Source organism: Sceloporus occidentalis, unplaced genomic scaffold (assembly GCF_023333645.1).
Source record: "Sceloporus occidentalis isolate IW3139 unplaced genomic scaffold, rSceOcc1.0.p SCAF_23, whole genome shotgun sequence".
Classification (NCBI taxonomy): Eukaryota; Metazoa; Chordata; class Lepidosauria; order Squamata; family Phrynosomatidae; genus Sceloporus; species Sceloporus occidentalis.
In genome coordinates this window covers 4,844,692-4,866,678 of record NW_028317003.1, presented here as the reverse complement: position 1 = coordinate 4,866,678, position 21,987 = coordinate 4,844,692, and the positions used below count along the sequence as shown (strand labels likewise).

The 21,987-nt window shown below is 37.1% G+C and overlaps 1 protein-coding gene across 1 annotated transcript in view; it reads right to left on the bottom strand.

Annotated features, from left to right (window-relative positions):
* Positions 1-21,987, bottom strand: part of LOC149300721 (collagen alpha-1(VI) chain-like) — a 60,063-nt gene that overhangs the window by 16,009 nt on the left and 22,067 nt on the right. Inside the window, exons 5-20 of the mRNA XM_089484771.1 lie at positions 19,650-19,809; positions 18,773-18,886; positions 18,188-18,208; positions 18,082-18,102; positions 17,146-17,190; positions 16,517-16,561; positions 14,493-14,519; positions 11,585-11,629; positions 10,465-10,518; positions 8,164-8,226; positions 7,216-7,269; positions 5,744-5,806; positions 5,352-5,414; positions 4,865-4,927; positions 2,345-2,395; positions 306-368 (exon numbers count right to left, since the gene is read on the bottom strand). Of these exons, the coding sequence (XP_089340897.1) occupies positions 306-368; positions 2,345-2,395; positions 4,865-4,927; positions 5,352-5,414; positions 5,744-5,806; positions 7,216-7,269; positions 8,164-8,226; positions 10,465-10,518; positions 11,585-11,629; positions 14,493-14,519; positions 16,517-16,561; positions 17,146-17,190; positions 18,082-18,102; positions 18,188-18,208; positions 18,773-18,886; positions 19,650-19,809 (952 nt within the window). The remainder of the gene's footprint in view (positions 1-305; positions 369-2,344; positions 2,396-4,864; positions 4,928-5,351; positions 5,415-5,743; positions 5,807-7,215; positions 7,270-8,163; positions 8,227-10,464; positions 10,519-11,584; positions 11,630-14,492; positions 14,520-16,516; positions 16,562-17,145; positions 17,191-18,081; positions 18,103-18,187; positions 18,209-18,772; positions 18,887-19,649; positions 19,810-21,987) is intronic.

Genomic DNA, 21,987 nt, shown 5'->3' with positions numbered 1-21,987 from the left:
GCTGTGATAGAGTTATGGGGCAGCAGTGGAGCAGCTATTGTGGAGACAGAAGAAACCATCAACCCTCTTCTCTCCAGCTGGCATCTGGAACGCAATTGCCGGTAAACTGGGTTACAGGGTTAATGCTGTTCCTATTGTATATACACAAAGTGAGTTATTGTGGAGTACAGCATAATAGTAGCTTATTTTTATTTGAACACAACCATGGAGAATATTAGTTATAAATACAAGGATGTAAATTTTTTTTTTTTAGATTTTCATACTATTTAACTATTCATTATACGTATAAAGAGATATTAACTTACATCATCACCATCATCTCCAGGTATTCCTTGTTCTCCTTTCATGCCAAGGTAGCCTCTGGCTCCCTATTGTGCCAGTAAAACAAAACAAAAATACAACCAATATTCTGTGTATAAATACCTAGTGCAGGGACTAATCTATTATGTTGTTCAATATGGGAAAAATGGGAAATATTAGCTGAGATGTAATCATGGACCAGCACTAAGAATCTAAATAAGTTACATTAAAGACAAGCACATTTTGGTACACAAATTTAACCCAGTTTTTCAATCTTAATATGAAAATATTGTTTTCAATAAATTATAAGCTCCCCTGTCATATGTAACCACTAGAGTGACCACATTGGCCTTTGTTCAGGACCCAAATACATTTCAAATGTTTCTGTTATGTTTAATGTTAAGCCAAATATACTTTATGACCAGAAGAATGTAATTATTGAATTATTGCATTTAGGTTTCTCAGCCACACCCATTGCTAACAGGTGTATAAAATAAAGCACATAGGCAACCATCTCCATAGACAAGCATTGGCAGTAGAATGGGTCTGCGGAAGAGTTCAGTGACTTTAAACGTATCATAGGATGCCGCCTTTGCCACAAATCAGTTTGTGAAATTTCTGCCTTGCTAGATCTACCACGGTCCGCTGTAAGTGCTATTATTGTAAATTGTAAGCATCTAGGAGTAATAATAGGTCAGTCACAAAGCGGTAGGTCACGTACACTCACTGTCCCGAGGCATCAATCATTGAAGAGTTCGAAACTGCCTCTGGAAGCAACATCAGGACAAGCACTGTGCATCAAGAGCTTCATTAAATAGGCTACACATGAGCCCATGATCATTATGCGCAATGCCAGGCGCCAGCTGGAGTGATGTAAAGTTTACCGCCACTAGATTCTGGAGCAGTGGAAACATGCGCTCTGAAGGGATGAATCACGCTTTACTATCTAGAAGTCTCATGGACAAATATGGCTACCAGGGGAACAATTCCTACCAGTTGCATAGTGCCTGTTTGGTGGAGAAGGGCAGTTTTTCAGGTTTTGAGCTTGACCCCTTAGATCCAGTGAAGGGCAATGTTAATGCTACAGCATACAAAGACATTGTAGACAATTGTATGCTTGCAACTTTCTAGCACCAGTTTGGGAAATGCCCTTTCCTGTTCCAGCATGACAGGACACCTGTGCACAAAACAAGGTCCATAAATACATGGTTTGACAAGTTTGATGTGGAGTAACTCGAGTAGCTTACACAGAGTCCTGATCTTAACCCCATTGAACACTTTTGAGATGAATTGGAATGCCAATTGCGAGTCAGGCCTCGCCTACACATTCCCACAGACACACACTGAAATCTTGTGGAAAGCCTTCAAAGACGAGTAGCAGCTGTTATAGCTGCAAAAGATGATCAACTGCATATTAATGCCTATGGTTTTGATTATGAGACATCCAGCAAGCTAATATAGTCTGATGGTCAGGTGTCCACATACTTTTGGTCAGATAGTGTAATTGATTTCCTTCTCTAATTTTTAATACCTACAAACTGTAAGGTACCATTTCAACTGGTCTGCAACATGAAATGTATACTTGTCCTGAAACAAATGGCTTAAATAGTCACCCTAGTTTACCCATACATGGAAAAAAGCATGCTGTGTTCATATATGTATTATGTAAAGCAGCAAGTCTTCTATTCTCTGATATCCTGGGACTACAGGGAGCAGGACACGGCTAGCTTGTCCTTGAAAGGAAGCAGAACACAAATGAAGGGAGTACACTAAGGCCATACCTTTGGTCCATCTGGTCCTCTTAGCCCTGGAAATCCCTGAAAATAAAAACCTGCATTATTGTTTGTCATTTCTGAACAGCTGACCCATGATCCTCTGAATAGGTCTTTAAAAACACCTTATGATCTTGGTCAACATGACACGTAAACATATACCCCATATATGTTGGCAGTCTATGAACGTTATCGGTGATATTACACTATACGGTTATAACGATGTGGTTTCTAACCAACTATGGGGTATTAGTTTACTTCTCCCATGTTACCTGAAATCCCATTGCTCCTGGTATTCCTTGGCCTGGTTCTCCTTCTTCTCCCTGGTCAGAAAATGTAACCACACTTTATGCACAGACTGTAATCTGTAAACCTGTAAAGCTCCCCCCTAAGCCTTCAGGACCACAAAGGTCCATCAAAACCTCTGATGTGCCCAATAAAACATGTCACCTTCAACGATAGACTTCATCGTACATCACAAAAAGCAACAATTTTTCCCTTAATTGCCACTAAAAGTATTTACTAAACTAAATTCTATTATACTAGCCATTTAATTGTTTTATTAAATGCTACCATTAACAATAGCATTAGCAATACCAAACTTGATTAAAAGACAAAACAAATGTATCACTGATCGCTCATCCTTTAAAAAAAAGTTTTTATGTGTTGTTTTTTATGTGATTAAATCTCTAGAGGAAAGCATACAGTGACGGATCTGCACATTGTTATTTGATTAAAGGGACACTCTAGCCATCATATGCACTGTAATACATATAATAGCTGCATGGTTGTCCTTTTTTCATATGTATGGGGGGATTCTGCAGAATTTGCCTCTTAACACACCCCCTCACTAAATGCCACCCAGGACATATATACAAATATCTGTGCACGTGATATGCTCAGCTCTAGTCAGCTTCGGCACTGACTCGGGGAAGGCTGTGGCGGGAGTCTCTGCAGACCCCTTTGTGTCTATTTGGAATGTCCTTATATTGAATTAAATGGGAGCACTTTCCTGTCACCGACTGACTGCATCAATCAGCCAAACAGTGGCAAGAAATGTTGAACCATAAAGGAGCAGGGCTAGACTAGTGTTTATTTGTGAAACAGGGGTTTACCCCCAATGTGACAAAGGCCTTGTATTTTTCAAGGACAGATATGGCTTTCCCTGAGTACATGCAAATTATTGTTATTTATTGTTTTATATAGTATCATCAGATTCTGTGGCGCTGTACAATGGGATTAGGTTCCACTGATAAAAAAACCCCTGTTTTTTTTCAACAACATCCCATGAGTAAAAAAACGTACTCACGTTTTTTAAATTTTATACCTTCTACACTTTTTTTTTGTATATTTTAAGTGAGAGAGGCACAAGGTATTTGGGTACCTATTTTTAAATTTTATAATTCAATTTCTTTTCACTTTTTAATTATTATTTTAATATCTATTTTTTTCATTTTTACATTATTTTGACTGGAGATCTCTTTGAGGTGTTCGAAGACATCAGGGATCTTTCTTGGAACTGGATATTACCCCTTATGATGTCATGGTGATGTCTGTAGATTTTTACCTATTACTTTATAATTTTCTTTCCCTTATAACTATTTTGTAAAGCGGGAGAAACACCTAGTTTAGGAATTGTACATCCTTCTTGGTATATTCTTCATTTGTAATGGTTGGTAGAAGGTGTTTTGTATATTTTACACTATCAAGTATTGTGGTTGCAGCTATTGTGCTTTCTGACTATAGAACCTAAGGCCAACTTATCATTGCAGTTTGATATTTAGGGGTACCTCCAGGGGCGGGCAGGCCTGAAGGGCAGGGGGTACTTGTTCCCTGGGTCAGTCCCTGGGCCAAGAGTGCAGTGCATGATGTTACATGACCCTGCAGTAAAAATGCTGCTGCTCACACACTGTGCGAGCTGCTATAAAGAAAGGCTCCGGGCAAGTTAAGGGTGTGAACTAACATCCATGAGCCTAAGCAACCGGGATGCTACCCATTGAAAGATTTAAAAGTCTTTAAAAAAATTATTTGGGGGCTTTTTACCCATTGCCAGGCTATTTCAAAGACATTCCTGATAAGATGCAGAAATAACTCCTTTTTTTTTTTAAATCTAGCATCTTATATTTATTTTATTTAGAATCTGTAAAGTCTCTGATGAATGACTGTTTATTTTCCTAGCGAGAAATAAAGGTTTCGTTTTCTTTAAAGTCATTTTGAAATCAGGGGTATTGAACTCCAGGCTTTTAAGAACCACAAATATGCTCGAGCACAGGCATTTCTATTTGATGCTGTTTTATCTCAAATATTTGAAACACAAAGTCACATTCATATCAGACAATTTATATCAGTCTTAAGCTTTTTAATGTGTTTGTACTGCGGCTATTACTTAGTACTTGTATTGAGAATAGGTGATGGCTGGCACCTTCTTGCCCAAGTACACATACGCACCAGCACACATATTTTCATGCACACATACTATCACACATACACAAATTTACACAACCATACAATCAAATAAGTTGTAAAACATTTTAATATAAACAGCAATAAATATAAACTGCTTCATTAGCATATTTTGGGGCTTCTTGAATTCTATAGTTACATAGTTATATAGGCTGAAAAAAGACATGTGTCCATCAAGTTCAGCCTTTTCCATATCTGTTCATTTGTTGCTGTTGATCCAAAAGATATAAGGTATATACATACCTTATCTTGGACAACCATATTCTAATCTAAAACAATAAATATATTGTGTAGAATCACCATACAACAAGTACAACATCTTTACATACCCTATCACCTGGTGCTCCTGGTTCTCCTCTAAGGCCCACCAAGCCTTTCGCACCTTTACTACCCTAATGATTGAAAAGTAACTGATGGTTAGCATAAGATAAATACAGATTTTCCATTCATTATTAGTACATATGTTTTCAAACTCATATATGTCAATTCAAGACACCAGGTAGAATTTCACCAGTCCTAAAATTACAGCATTAACTGATCATCCACTACCTGGAGTCTCTGGATGAAGCCATGCTTCCCCAAGTCTCTGTGTCAAACCCAGAGAGTTCCCAGCTACGTCAATATACAGTATACACAACAGTACAAATAGTGCATATATTCAAATCGACATACCTCAGGTCCGGCCGGGCCTGGTTCTCCTTTGAAGCCATTAATACCGATTTCCCCTGCAGTCCCCTTTATAAAACAGTAAGTAAGTAAGTAAGTCAGGATCCAAAATGTGCAGTTAAATTTACATAGAGCAATATGGATTCTTACCGTGCAGCCATTTTCTCCAGCAATCCCGTCATGTCCTTGTGGGCCTACTGGTCCGTCTTTGCCCTGTGATAAAAAATATCGTTATTCAAACAGGAAATTAAAATTGCATTCATTAACCTCCTTAGTACATATTCTAATGAGTACCATGTATTCATTTTTATATTACAAAAAAGAAACTCATCAGACCATCATATTCAAATGACATCACATATACTGTATTAACTAATTTTAGAATTATTACCATATAAGCACTTACAGGATTTTTTAACAAATGAAAAGCATGTCCAAACTAATGATGAGTCAACTGCAAATTTTTTTGTTTATACATGTAGTATATTTGTATTTATTTTGTTTAGCAATTTTGACTGTATAGCACAAACATTCATAATTACCTTGTCTCCTCGAGACCCCCAGATTCCTGGAGGTCCTCTCATCCCTTGTTCCCCTTTTTCACCCTAAACAAATTATAATAAAGGACAATGCAGTTGTTATCTAAAATGTCTTCACACATAGACCCATATTTCATGTAATGAATATGCATGCATGTATGTACTAAAACATGGTGTAAATAATGTTTGATTTGACTAAACATTCAGAAAAATATTGAAACCTTTACAAACATATTTTGCTCTCAAGATAACTGTTAAATTAAAATGGTGACATGGGCACATCTTGTGAACAGATCAAACACAAAGAGAGATATGGCTGATTGCTGCCTGGAAATCCAAGTGTCCTCCCAGATTTACCATCCATGCAACCAACTATATCCTAATCAACAGTAGAACGGGATATGATGTAAACCTATCCATTTATTTCATTTTCCACAAAACATGAAAAAACAAATATCTGAATTATGTAAAGTTAAAACAAAAAAACCCCAGAAAAAATACTAAAATTTAAGGTCAATCATAGTATCATTGCACAAAGTGTGCATACTTGATAACTTCTGAAAATTGGTCAGGTGGTTCCATTATAAAAAATCTGAATACAGCAGACTTTGGTGTCCTGTCTACGATCTACCAAGCTAATTGGATAGAGGATAAAAATATCATAGGGTGCATGTAGTACACTATATATAGTAGATGGTGATGGTAAGGTTTTTCTAATTAGTGGGGTGGTTAGGATACCTGAGAAGCATCAGGTTGGTTTGATCACAAGCCTTGTGGTTTTTACATCAAGTAGGTATAGCCAGACTAGCGGTATAGCCACCAACCAGACCTGATTGACCTACTTGTGATGGGACTGTTGGGAAGTTAAAATACAGTGTAATTCAGAATACATTTACCTATTGGCAAGTAATGATTATCATGAGGACCTTTATCAGAGCCATTTGGTTACCATCCTTACAGAGCTACTATGGAATACAATGTTTGCGATAAAATGATTAATATATGATCCTGGGTCTATAAGCACAACAGAAAGGGTTTAGGATATTCATGGGCTTGTATCAAGGTAATAGCTAACACCACAGACCTGAACAAAGCTGGGATAAATCTTATATTATTGTGTAACATTAGTAAGACATCGTATGCTGTTTTTTATTAAGTATGAAGTTATACATACCCTTTTTCCTGTCGATCCACGTTTCCCAGTATCCCCCTGTAAATGTAATGTTAAATGTAAGGCAATATATATGGGGAAAATTCAAAGTACCGGTATTCCATGTGATAATTATAACAAATGTTCTAACTGCTCAAAACATTTACTATAATTCTGTTTATTTAAAAAAAAAAACATAGGTAATTTTACAGTATTTTATTATATTTAACAAACAATACCAAGATTTGGAGCAAACAGCGAGATATATTTGGTGGTTCTGCTGTAAAAAAATGCAATTTTGTCTTTTTACTTAAATGATACTTACCTCATCTCCTCTTTCTCCCTTGTTTCCCTTTTGTCCTACTGGTCCTTGTTCTCCCTGCATAATGTAAAAAGGATAGGGCGTTAGGTAAGGAAGTAAACTAGCAAATAAAATATTCATGTTGCTCCTAAGTAACATGCCTAAAAAAACACATGACAAACAATAGGGACTTCAGAAGCACCCTATTACCTTAAGCAGGGACACTTCCTCTGTTTTCCCAAATTTTTGGCCAATACAGAAACCTTTTTCTTTTCATCTTTGAAAAATAATATACCCACCTGAGGTTTTCAATTTTACTTGTTTATGTGCTGGTTTTTTTCATATATTATATGGTTACCTTTCCTCCAGTGGCACCAGGCACTCCTGCCAATCCTTCCAGTCCAAGTATTCCTCTGTTACCCTAAAAAATCCAAAGATGCATGTTACTCTATAAATGTCTTTCTCTTGTGACCTGATGATTGTATTCACATACAATACAGTGGGGCTTTAGGACAGACATGAGGCTTAGCACAGCAAAAGTTATCAACAGTTATTATTATATATTGCAAATAAGATATGGATTGCAAGCTATTGCTTTTTACCTTTCTATGGCTAACATGATACCTTTATCGACATGGTAAAAAATGATTGGGTAGTAAATAAAGTACTAGAAGAACGTGGGATGGAAGTCTCGCCATGGTCACCATAGCTTATGCACCTGAACTGGAATGTCAACCCCACAGTCTTTTTGGAGTATTTCACCTTTAAACCATCAGAATATCCACAGCATACATAGCATGTACATGGAAAATAGAGATTATTCTCCAATGTGACCTCATATTATGTGTATTCTATAGCATTGTGACTTTACTAGATGCACAAAGAAGACAGATGTTCTACACCATAGTGTCATAATTGTATGCACAGTACTGGGCATATAAATGGGAAGACAAGATTACCAAGTTGACTTACCTTTTCACCTTTGGTGCCATAGGATCCTGGGTCACCCTTCTGACCTACAAGACCTGATGGACCCTGTACAAATATGTTTGGAATTAGTCATTTATAAATTAAATAGCTAGTAAGGTAAGTATATATTTTTGATGATTCTTCTGTATGAGTTTGCTTATTGATATCTTAAACATAGTACATAACAGCTCATGAGAGGATAAAGATGTACTAATAATATTAAATCTCTTCCTAAGCATTTTTTCCCCAAAAAACAACCCTCAACATAAATGAATGAGCTACATGGTGTGTTAAAAATTTTTGAGAAATGTGTTTCAAAAGATTACAGCCTAAAAGTTATAAGATTTAAAAAGCTGTTAAGAAAACAGTTAATCTGAAATGGAGAGGCCAGTGGCATACTCAGATATATCATCATCTTAGCAGATAGAGAAGGTTTTATTAGAATTATCTTAAACTATCATTTAATATTTAAAAATGCTAAAAACACAGTCCTTCCTATGCCACAATGATTATTGTTATGTATTGGTCAGGTGGCATGCCTGCTCTAAGGCTTTCCATAGTCAAGCTTCTGCTATAGGCCTTTCCTTAAATACCCTGAAAGATTTCTGAGACGCTCTATAATTCAAATGGCCAACAAGACCACTTTTGGTGTAGACGCTGTGGTTAAGAGAAGGACTTCACCAACAAAGGTAGCAGATATGTTGGTACCATCACACCAGTGTCCATGACAAGGTTTGTGTAAGGCATTGGGGCATAGAAACCATTTACTGAAAAGTCTGTTACAAGACATGTTTCCAGCTATACTTGTGGACTATGGTAAATGACAACAATGATTATTCCTCTTTGGTATAAAATAATTTCTATGTTGCCGTGTCCTGCATCATGCAATAGAGAGATGCACCGAGACACTAAAAATCATGTGTAACCATTCATTCTACAAGTCTGTAATAACTCTTTATGATCTGTTTGGTCTAGAATGAGTTTAACCCATGATGCATCAGCTCAAAAGAGATTTTATCTCTTACTGCCCATAAATAAAATAACATGTTTTTTTTATCTAGAAATAGAGGAAATTATCCATTATATTTAACACAGCTGGTAATATTTCCTTAACATCACAAAGACTGTGGGCTGTTTTAACAGCAAAAACATGATATCTCCACCTGGATTATCCATCCAATGTACTTTGATTGGTCAGGTATCCATAGCAACACCTAAAGGCTATGTACAGAAATAGTAAAAATAAATAAATAAAACTTTTGACAGGCCGGTTGTCTCTGAGAAATAAGTAGAGTAGTCCAGATGTGGCTTATATGTGGGATGAACATTTATACAAAGGGAACTGTAATTAGAGCTACATATTATGTAACCTTAAACATTCATATGTGGGAGAGCCAAAACACTAACAATGGAATGTACAGAGTCTGATAGAATTGACATGTTTTTTGTAAAAGGAAATTTTGAACCAAAGGATTTCCAACATTTGTTAAAAGGGGTTGATTTTTCTTTTCTTAAATATATGATTTTAGTTGGGGGCTTAAATATTTAGCCATATGCATCCTTGACTTTTGTGCTTCTGTATTTCTGTACTCTATGTAGAAATAATGTGTAGAAACTTTACTAGAATCAGACTACTATGGTGAATTGAAAAAACGTATCTATTAAGGTCAAAGTGTACATGGCGCCTGAAATTACACTGCAGCTTGCTTATTATGATAAATCGGATCCATGAATTTAAGTTAGGCTTTTGTAAATATTTTTATGGAAATTGTACAAAATGTGACTGAATATAACTCTACTTGGCAGATTTAAACAACAAAACGACATCTTTTACATGGTTTGCTAGCCACTCTCCTATTAGTTACGATAGCTAGCGGATACAGGCTACTCAGATTATCTACGAGTAGGTTTAATCACTTTAACTTAGACGAAAACCGCATTCTTTGTCCAAATTTTCACAAAGAGGTTAAAAAAGAGAATTTAATATGGGGCAAACCACTGATTGTGAGCCAACAAAATTTCATTTTGTATTTTAAACATCTCCTCTACCTCCATCTCCTCCTTAGAGAGAGTGGATGTTGAACACATAAATGGACCAGTTGAAATGCCTGGGCTACAGACACCTGCCTATTTTTTCCTGCACTAAAGGTGGCCCTTTTAAAATTACAAATAGCTAGATGTGTTTGTAATTTAATGTGGACCATCTAGTTGTCATTGGCTTTCTACTCTCAGATGCCTTATTTTCGTAAAGGAACTACAACTGAAGGAAAACATTTGAGTGACAGCAAATGTCATAATACTTACTTCAGGTCCAACTTCACCTTTACATCCAGGTAACCCAGGTAAACCAGGCTCACCCTAAAAGGACAAAGTAACCTTGTTATAAAAATAGTTGGAGGACATTAATTTACCAACAAGCCCAGATAGCATGATTGTGTAATTGACCCTTATAATCTATATGTGCATACATGGAGTCTGTAGTTGAAAGTCATACCTTTTATTGCACCAAAATATAAAAAGTGTAGTTATATAGCTTTCAGAACTTTGGACATTTTCTCAGATGGAATTCTTCATTCAATCTAAAGAAGAGACCTCTGAAGTTCCAAAAGGTTATGTAAAACTTTTTCTATGTTGGCCCAATAAATTGCAACAACTTTTACAAAATACTTAATTTTCTTTGGATTAGTACTGCAATATCCACACTTCTTATTGGGCCAACATTGAAAATGATATAAAGACCTCAATGTTTTCTTTAACAAAAGACCTCTGAGGTACCTAAAATATATAACTGTATCTTTTCATGTGTTGTCTTAATCACTTCAACTAAAGACCCAATCTTCTATTAAAATAATTTAGCGATATCCATTCTAATTCTTAGGTATATACACTTTCACAGTGAGTCTGAAAGTTTTGAAACCAATCTGTAACTTGGCAGAATCGGTGCCACTTAGTGTAAAGCTGACTCCTTAATACATTATTATAATAGCAGTGTGCCTCTCGCCCAGACAGTGCAAGCTGCACTGAGGATAAAGGCTACACGTGAGATTAGAGAGTGGAGGAGGGAGAGCTGTTAGAGCAGAAGACAGGGAGAACTGTAAGAGCTATAAGAGGGGGAGAGGTGTGAGTGAAAGAACTGAGAGAGGGGGAGAGTGAGTATGTGTAAGTTTATGGTGTTATGGACTGAGTCTTTGTGAGCATATGATGTTACTTTATGGCATTATTGTGTTAGCAGTTGTGTGTGTGTGTGTCAAGGGTGACCCCAGAGTTAGTAGGCAGGGGAAGACAGAGGCAGAGGAGACGAGAAAGAGAGAGCGTGTGTAAATGTGTAAGTGTATGGTGTTAGAGTGTGGGGATGTTAGAGCAACTAAGGTCACCAATAGGTAGGCCCACCTTCCAGCCTCTGCCTTTGTTCCAAGTCTCTTACCTTTGCTCCATCCTTCCCATCAAGACCATTTCTACCACTGACTCCCTGTGAACAAAAACATGTTTTTAAGTATAGAAATACAGGAAGGAACACATATACATAACCCAATAGAGGGGAAAAAAACAAACCTTTGGTCCTTTTTGTCCCCTGAAGCCCTGTAAAAATAAACAAAATTGTGAAATCCAAATTGCTATTATTTTAGCTGCATATAATAATATTTTTGTGGTTTGATTTAGCATACTGAAATGTCATTTAATATGAGTAACTAATCTTTTTTGCATGTTTCTGTAATTAAAAATGCTTTGTAGAATTATATATCTTCTAGAAAACCTTAAACAAGCCTTCTTAGATGTAACTCTAGATTATTCTGTTTCTTTTATTTATAACATTTAGTTTCTTACTAAATCCTGTTCTCCTGTGCAACATAACTCTGATTCCCTCTAACTTTGGGTGTCAGACATAGTGGTTGCTTCAACTCTCACCATGTATATCGCTTTCTATAGCTTTAAAATAAAAGTGATAAATAATTACAATTCATGAAAGCCAAAGAAGGAGTTTTCAAGTTTCACGATGAGACCCCTAATACATCAATGTGGACAGAGTAGATCTTTGCACGCATCCTTTCAGATGCATGCAAGGGCCGAGTTTTAATATCCTGGACGGGTGTGTTGGCTTTACAAGTGGGGTTTGTTTAATTTAGTGCCATGTCAGTGAGGGGATCTCTGATCTACCTAACTATCTCTGAAATGCTGCCTGTTATCTGAGTGTGGTGCACAGGGGGCACCAGCCTCAATATGCAGCTGATGTCATCTTTATCTCTTTCTCTATATTTTTTGTCATTCTTACTAAAGTAATATCCAGTATGCCTAATGTTTCTATATATAAAGCTATTTGCTTTGAATATTGTTTCATGACCCCTCCACTCCTGTTCTCACGTGCTCTGACTCCATCTTGCCTTGTTACAGTTGACTAAGCTTCTAGTAGCTGTCCAAAGAATATTCTTTGACCTAACAGAACCATTTTCAGGACATCCAGATCTGTTTATGCTTGTGCCTGACAATAAAGGACTCCATAAAGGATCCATTTCCTCCTGTGTGGTAATGGTTGAGTTCAACTACTATTAAGCTGTAACTTGGTTTCGTCTTGTGTCATGCATCAGAGGGCTGCCATCTTGCTACACAGTAGATGAAAACAGAATATGATGGCTTCAGACCACTGCTCCTTCAGACCTTGTCCAAAATACGGTGCTATTTTACACACATATTCTCTTCTCTTAGAAATGTAACACATACCCCAACACTATGTGGAGGGCATTTGTTCTAGGCCGACAGAAATTGTTTTGATGCTTCTGTAATATTAATGGTTTTTGAAGACCAAGGACATAGGCATAGCACGGACATAAATAGATATCGATTGCATCTACAATTGCCTAGCATACAGGACTGCTTTTGGAAAAATACTTATATTTTATCCATTATCAACACTTCTTAATGCACGTTGATTTTCTGGAACATATCCTACACATAAACAGTTATCAGAAATGGATATTTCATAACCCACAAAGCTCTTGACTCAGTTTCCAAGCAAAGTTTTGTAATGACAGTTTCTTGATGAAAGCTGATTTCGTAAGATAAGGCCGCTTTTAAGTCTAGTATGATTAATTTACATATTTAGTGGTATTTTCGTATTGTAATTGTCAAATATGACGAGAATACATCTTGAATTCTGTGCCTTTTTAGCAACAGAGAAGTGTACAGATTATTCCAGAATGTTTTGTACGCCCACCAGGCATTAAACTTAGAAATCTAGAATTAGACAGCAGGTAAGAACCATTAACCCATGTATTATGCCCACAATTTATGCTGTAAAGCCTCAAAGCAGTCCTTGGTCTTGTGTCATATTCCAGATAGCCATACACCTATCCAATGTTGATTCTTCAACAAAACAGAGCCCAGGAGGTGCATACCAGTGAGCAAACAATTGGCTTGATTTATTTCATGTCCACAAAATATGAATTTAGTTTTACCATACATAATCATTTTTTCCTGTAAGAATATGAGAATGACCCTGTTTACCAAGGTAGTCGAGATCAAAATGGCAAGCAAAGTTCATTTACTCAAGGCCCAGACATGTGCCTTGTGTACACCAAGAGATCAATGTATCCAACTTGGTTGTCTTCCATTGTTTTTTTTGACCTTATTTTATCACTTAAGTTTTGACTCATTGCAACTGCGTAGCCAAATTATTGTGAGAGAATCCCCAATATTTATATCTGAAAGCAGATATACTATCTATGGGATACACAGTGTACATTTAAAGGGTGTGCATTGATTCTTTGTTTTGTTGCATGTACACAATGATCGTTTAAGTGGCGCCCCAAAACCTGTAGCTAGTTACTAGCTATCTTTTATGTACCATTTAAAAAATATAAACAGAGCTTGGGGAACATTTAATTACTTAGAGGTACTTTAAACAATGGGGACTGTGGATGATTATGTCAATGAATGAAAAATTTCCAGTTAATTACACACCCGTAATCTGGAGTCAATTACTGAATGCATTGTAGTAACCTAAATACTATACATGTATGCATTATACCTGGTTAGGTCAGCCCCTACTGTTGCACAAACATGCACTGAGATTAAATATTACAATTGCTCAGCAAATGCCTGTTTACTAAATAAAACTCTTATATTTTGAACATATTAATTTGTCCTGTGTCATTGGTATATATGCAATTTACATAGCTGTATCATGTAGTCGGTGCATACTATATGTCTATAGTCTACTGTCCAGGGTACAGAACATTGTGAGCATGGTGCAAGTTTTTACATGGAAAACTAGAGAAAACAAGCACGGTAAGTTTCCCGGATTCTGGATGCTGCCATCGATTAAATTGAATACATACCTTGGCACCGATCTGGCCTCTAGAGCCCTATAAAATATAAAGAGAACCATGTTAATAAATGCAGTTTTCTGTTTCTATCATGGATGAATTTGCCGTTATACAATGAATGAAGAGAACTTGTCAGGCAACCATAAGTAATTCTTAACAATATAATATATATTTTTTTAATATTTCACACTTTTATCTTCATCTTCAATACCTATGGTCATCACCATAACATTACTTTACCCCGGAACTTTACCACCCTCACAGTTTAGAATGCCCTTCTGATGCAGGACTACTCTTATTGTGATAGACTGCCTTATTATTTATTCACAAGTCCAGTCCTTCTTTTCTTTTTTCCTTTTGATCCCAACAAGGAGTCAACAAGGAGATTAAAGCAATTTAGCAGCGCAACATATAATAAAAGTGACAGATTTGTTGGCTGCAACATCATTCATCTTGTATTCTTATCAGAAGTATACTGCAATTATATCTTTTAACCAGGAACAGAACTGAAACATGAAAGCCTGACATATTTCATTAGGCAGCTGGTTTCCATAAACGCTAATCATCATATTCGGTTTCTGTCCCCTCTCTGTACCAGAGATGTGAATATGTTTCAAGTTCTACTCTGACATCGAACATGTTAAAGTGTTAAAGCACGTTTGTGTCTAGAGCAGAATCATTCGTCTCATCCATTTCTTTACATGAGCTATAAAATTACATTTGTTTTTTGCTCGGGTGAGTGTTCCAATAAAGAATTATCTCAAGCTCAAAATGGGCAGTCATGCCTGTTTTTTGGGGGGTGTTTTGGTCAGTAATGGCCTCTTTTCACTAAAGTGATTCTTGAATTAGAAATGGTGCTTCTTCTCCAGTGATACCCTATTTCCGGTAGGTAACATTGTCAAGTCTTTAGCTGCCCTTCATTGGTTGATACCAGAGGAGCTCCTTGGCGGCAACCAATAGAGTCGCTCTTTAACTCCTGGTGCCGAAGCCAATGGTCTCCCCAGGCCAAGTTATGGCGTCAGGAGTTAAAGGTCCGTAAGAGTGACTCTATTTGTCACCGACAGGGGCCTCATCTGGCACCAGCCAATGAAAGGCAGTTGCTTTTCATTGGTTGATACCAGCGACCAATAGAGTTGCTGTTATGGACCTTTATCTCCTGACACCGAAACCTGTCCTGGGGACACCCTTGGCTTCGGCGACAGGAGTTAAAGGTCCGTAAAAGAGACTCTATTGGTCGCGGCAGGGGCCTCCTCTGGCATCAACCGATGAAGGGCAACTGGTGGAGTACCCTGCCAGCAACCAATAGAGTCGCTCTTATGGACCTTTAACTCCTGGTGCGATCCTATGGATTCGTTAACCCCTACTATACTACAAAGACTTAAGGTAGGCTAGAGGCAGTGACTTGTATGGGGGGGGGGGGGAAGGGACCAGGGAGACTAGCTAGGAGATATTTACAAAGAAGAACATGAAGAAACAAACATTCTTTGTGTTCTGCTTCTTCATCTTAGTATATGTTTACCCGCCGTCATATTAGTGTATTCGGTATTCGGTTTGAACAACAAAAACGCACCATTCATGTTAATTTTCACGTACTCCTGAATATGAATGCACAAGTCTACCTGCAACTATAACATATGACTATTATTATTCTATAGTATTCCTGTTTAGGGACAGTAAAGATATATCTTTTTTACCTTCCATAGGTAAGCTAAAATATAAGTAAGTTGGAGGTGACCACCTTTAGTCCTCAACCCTTCCCAATGATACTTAACTTTGTCAGTGACAGAATCCACCTTTGCTAGTACAAAAGCAACCTGGATATTTGTTTTTTCCCTGAAAATCTGACTGCTCAAACGCTTCTAAAAATGATTTTTTTTTTTAAAAACACAAACATCTGACTTGTTTGGAACAGTTCTTTTAATGCACAGAGTTGGGAACATTTGGTATACAGTTAATTTGTTACTAGGTTTTATTATATCTATTATAGTATACTATATAACCTAAAACCCCTTACAAAATATACAATAATGAATTACCTTAATTCCTGCATGTCCTGGAGGTCCTGCATCACCAGTAGCTCCCTTTATGAAAGAAATAGTTAATAACACAAATAAACTGCCGTATATAGTTTGGAGGATGCAACATATATACAATGATAACATGGAATTAAATTCTAGATCTAAGGAAATATACACTAAACTATAATAACTTTGAAAGCTCACACTTGTAAAATACGTTTTTCTAATGGGAAAAAACTTTAAAAAAAAAACCTGTACTTTTAGTGCCATCTCACCAAAGCGAAAGCTCTTCAATTTATCCTACCATGGTACATCTTCCCATAAAGTTATTCATGGTGTTAGAACTCTGATGGTACTGAGAAACAATTGTGTGACTAAACATTACTCTGGGTGTACTAGCTCACTGTTCTGTATGATATAAAGATATACTTGAAAAGTTAAGAAAAAAATAATAATTCATACCTTTGGTCCAGCACCACCTGGTTTTCCAGAAGGACCCCTCCTCCCTTCACTGCCCTATATTTTGCAAAAAAAGGAAGTCACTAAGAATGCTAAACTGGAAAGATCAGTTTAAAGGTTTTAATCTTTCAACATATCTTTGCAAAAGAAGGGCTTTGATATCTGTAAAGAAAGCGACCCAGACTCACCTGTTCACCTAGCATTCCAGGAGGTCCAGGTGGCCCTCGCAACCCCTGCAAATTGAGTTAAATATATATAAATCCAGATAGAATAAGCAAAGGAGTCCATGATCGGACACCTGGACAAGAACAAAGTGACGTTTTTTGATATACATAGTTCCAATGTGGTCATTTAAGATTAAGGGTTATCAGGGTGCCCAGATTATACTAGGGGTTGTAGCCTTTACAGAAAATCAGGGGCCCTTGGCCCATAAACTAATGACCCAACGGAGGTAAAAAAAACAGTAAAACAGAGTTAACCTGACCATATTGTATAGTCCTTTATTGTGTAGTGTTATATTGTAGGAGTCTCTGAAATAATATTAATCATACTTTGTACTAAAATGTGTTTCTTTATCTATTTTTTAATAAATATCATTAATGTAACCTATTGTTCTAATTATATCCTCGAAGTTCAATGTGTTAAATCAAAATGTGATCTATAATGAATGCATACATTAGGTAAAGGGGTTCAAGGAAATAAGAGTACCAGGAGCATCTTAGAATTGAGACAATATAATATGGTATGTATAGTAAAGTGTGACGGAAATTAAGATGCTGGTATTTCTGTGCAATGTTAGAGTTATAAATGGTTCTGGCTGTTATATGGTATCTCCAGAAGGTTTGAACTACCTTCTTAATCCTGATTTAGGATGCCTTAGTAGGCCACCACCATATCTTTGGTTTGGCTTGGTATCAGTGACTTATTATTTACCAGGCGGCAAATCTCTGCCCCATCCTCATTGGTTATTGTTTTTTTAGTAACTATAATCAATGCCACCTTATTCCTACATAAATCTTGGATTAAGCACAGATTCTTAGTTCATTAGGTTACTCCAGGGGAAAGATCCTCGCTGTATCCAAAGTCGACAACTATGGATAAAGAATAACTGAGTTGGCTCTCACCTCGCATTCATAGGCACAACACTGCAAAAAGAAAACCCATGAGAAATTATAACATGAACAATATGGGTAGGGGATGTCTAAAGATGCTAGTAGTTTTAAATCTTACCGTTGTTTGTGAATCTTCCAGCTTGGTGAAAAACAAAAAGAGAGAATTTTATTGTTTTGAAAAAATCCACAAAAGATATTGTAAATCATTTCTACAATTGACTTGCTTACTATAAAGCATACAGTTCAAGGAGATGTATATAGCAAGTGATTAGATCATGTCTTCTTTTCAACATTCTTTATTTTATCCTGGATTCAAAAGGCCTGAGGACACTTCTCAGATATTTTTCAGCTAGTATTTAGAAACGTCACAGTTCTTGAGTTAGAATTAACAAATAATTGGGTCAGCCGTTGTGTGTATCTCATGTGAGTTTGCTACTTTCATGCTTTTTTTCTTTCATGCTATAATCCTAATTTGTGGTAGATTATGATGTAGCAGAGTCATTTTAAATATCTTATTTTCACAGATTTTTGGGAATTGCTGTTAAACTGGTGTTACTTGGTGTTATCTGTGTTATCTATTGTTCTTTTTCACTAGTTTAACTGAATATGGAAATATTTGTTTGGGGTCTAATCTGATTGAGAAAAAAGTCTTCTTTAACAATGAGTGTGTATCTTTATAAAGTGATACAATGTTTTTACTCACAATCTGAGTGACGATGGCTGATGCTGTATTCTTAAATCCCACAGAGTCACCACTGGCTGCAGACAGAACGAGGCTGTATCTAGAATCTGTGGCTATCTCCAACATGCGGTCAGCCTGATAAAATAACATCAGAAATGAAAGAAAGAGAGGCGTTAGCAATGTAACCTATGGATATAGAATATGCATGACCTCTCCCTGCCAACAGAAATACACAGTACTGATGAACACAAGTACTGATGAACCTGACTGCCAAAATAGCAACATCCAATGGCAAAGACCTGGATTTGCACCAGCAAGACTGTCCCACTCTATTGTTATGCGACTCCATAGCCCAGAAAATATGTATGTGGCTAGAGATTTAACTTTCTTTGGCTGGTCCATCCGACGGTAATGCCGACTCAACAATCAGCTCCGTCACTAAACTGGGTGCTATCAGGGTGGATTTTGTCAAAGAAAAGCTGCAGAGGAACTTCATTTTAAACTACTGTACCACGCAGGGTTGTTGTAGCCAGGCTGAAGGGATAGATAAATATCATCTAAATCCAATCCTTGGACACCTGTTCCTAAAATAACCTGGGATGTCGATGTGGTATGACCCTGATGAAAATCACCTCTGAGCAACATCTAAAATAAGATAACTGTAAACTTTATATCAATATGATTGATGTTCTCCTATTACCTACCCTGAACAGATTTGGTTGTGGGTCTGTGTGCCTTAGAAACAGGTCATAAACTAATAATAAACATGTTTAAATCTGAGTAGAAAAATCATTTGATTTTGTTGTCATAGCAACTTAACAATGTTAAAAGTTAATGGCATTAGTTATTTCTGCTGATAATGTATGTTTTCCTTTTAGGTTCCGAGATGTGGATTTACCATGTGGTTGGGGGTGATTGCCACACTGAACAGCTTGATGTTTGCAGACTTTGCTTCAGTGACAGCGTAGCGGACTCCACCACATGCCTCTCTGTATCCATCATTGGAATGCCCATCGGTCACAATTACCATGAACTTGTTGCCCTTCCTGTAGCCTCCCCTGCCAAACACAACACATGGAAGAAAGGCAAATTGTAAATTGCTACAGCTCATCTCTTCATTAAATCTTTGTGCTTCATTTTAATGCCCTACCAAGTGAGGGCCTTACTGCATTTAGACCTATTTGGAGAAATCTGCTACAAGGATTTGTTTCCCCCCTGTCCCCCCTTTTCACTTAGTTTTAGGTGAAGGCTCCCTGAGGGCTTGCATCAGTGAGGAGATTGCTACATCAGGAGAGGAACAATACGGGATGCACCATAAGCCTCAAAGGAACATGGTGAGGGAGATCATAGGAGCTCCCTTCACTGGCCTCACTTGTGTTAAGCAGGCCCCTGTCAAGTGGGAACCCCCAATGCCCGTGCCGCAACACCCTCCCCGGTTATAATACCGCTGCTTCACTGAGTCTGAGCGCCAGAATATGGAGTTTAGACTTAGTGAGGCAGCAAGTAAGGCTCAAGATGGAGGACCATGAGAGAGCTGTCACCAGCTGATGGACTGCCCCACCCTGACTTAGCAAATATAAGGGTGTGTGTAAGTATGTTAATGTATTTGTATGTAAATGTGTGTGTATGTAGAAGAATGCTAGTGTGTATATGTGTGTGAGTATGTTAGTGTGTTTGTGTAAATATGTTGGTGTGTGTGTGTAATTTTGCAGGTGTGTAAAATAGGATTAGCATGTTTAAAATATGTTTTAATGACCTTTGTATATAAATAAATGTGAATTTCCATGTGCATTGGATTAAAGATGTGTTGTATACATGTGTATATGTGTGAGTATTACTGTATGTAAATGTGTATGTCTGAGTGTGTATTGATTGGATATATTTGAATGTGTGTATGTATATGTTAGTGTATAAAATAATGTAAGCAGGGTAAAAGAAAACAGATTGCAATACAGAGGCTGGGGGACAATATGACCATGGGCTAGGGGAAAATAGAGGGGTTGTGTGTAAATGACTAGGGGCTGGGGGTTATTGCATGGGCCTGAGCGAAAAGCATATGACAGGGGGTAGGGGATCTGAAAAGGGGGCTGGGGATATTACACTGGGACTGGGTATATGACAAGGGGCATCGTATTTGACAGAAGCTGGGGTAAGGGATATGATAGGGGGCAAGGAATGAGACAGGGTGGGAATATGACACTAGGGAGATGTAATGATGAGGTGCATAACATGGGGGCAGATGTAAAGGGGAAGGTTAATTAAAATAAAAGATATGGGGGTACACTAAGGAGAGGGTTAATAAATATATATGTATATGAGGAAAAGAGTAGCGGATGGGGAACACATTTCAAGAGAATTGTAGAAGAATTTTAGAACTAAAGCCAAAATAGCTGTTTTTTTAGGAAAATCTCCAATTCAGTTGTTATTCCAACTCGGTTATTTTGGCCTCAATTCTTCGATTCTCTTGCAGATAATTCCCTTTTTACTTAGTGAATAGACCCTAGAATGTTCTATGTTTTCAAGTTTATTACAGTAAACATTTTATTAAAAAAATCCTTAATTTATTTAAATTGTGTTAAATTTAATTTAATTAGAATTGCGTTCATTGCAAAATATTGCGGGGGGGGGGCACACAAGTTATCTTGCACCAGGCCCCTAAGCTCACTATTTCCCACAACTGTGCTATGTTAAGTACAGCTAATTGGGATGGTACTAGTGGGTTGGGTCCCTGATGAATGGCAAGCAGTGTGTCCACCGTACAAAGGATGTTACACCTGTGCTAGGCCTATGTCAGTACTCTCATGGACCCCATCCAATCATCCAGATCTCATCAGTTATCAAGTTCAAGTTAACTTGTTTGATAAGTTGCTTCATATATTATATTTCAGTTTGTTTACATTTGTTTACAATACTCAAAGAACGCTGACTTTTTATCTTTATGCCTTTGTATATATGTTAATGTAATGTAATGACCATATTGACATTGTACATTGTAAATGCCATTTAGTTATGGAGATTTACAGCTGTTGTACCCATAAATGAAAGGTAGAGTTTTTTGGTAACTGAAATCATGTAAAACATAATTTGCATGCCACCCTTCATTGAACCCTTGTAAATCTGGCATGAAATAAACGGTTAGAATCTGGATACTCAGTTGCCAAACTGAAGATCTGAATTAATAGAAAATGTAAAGGAAACCATAATCAGTCTATAAAATCCATTCATTTTAACAAGGT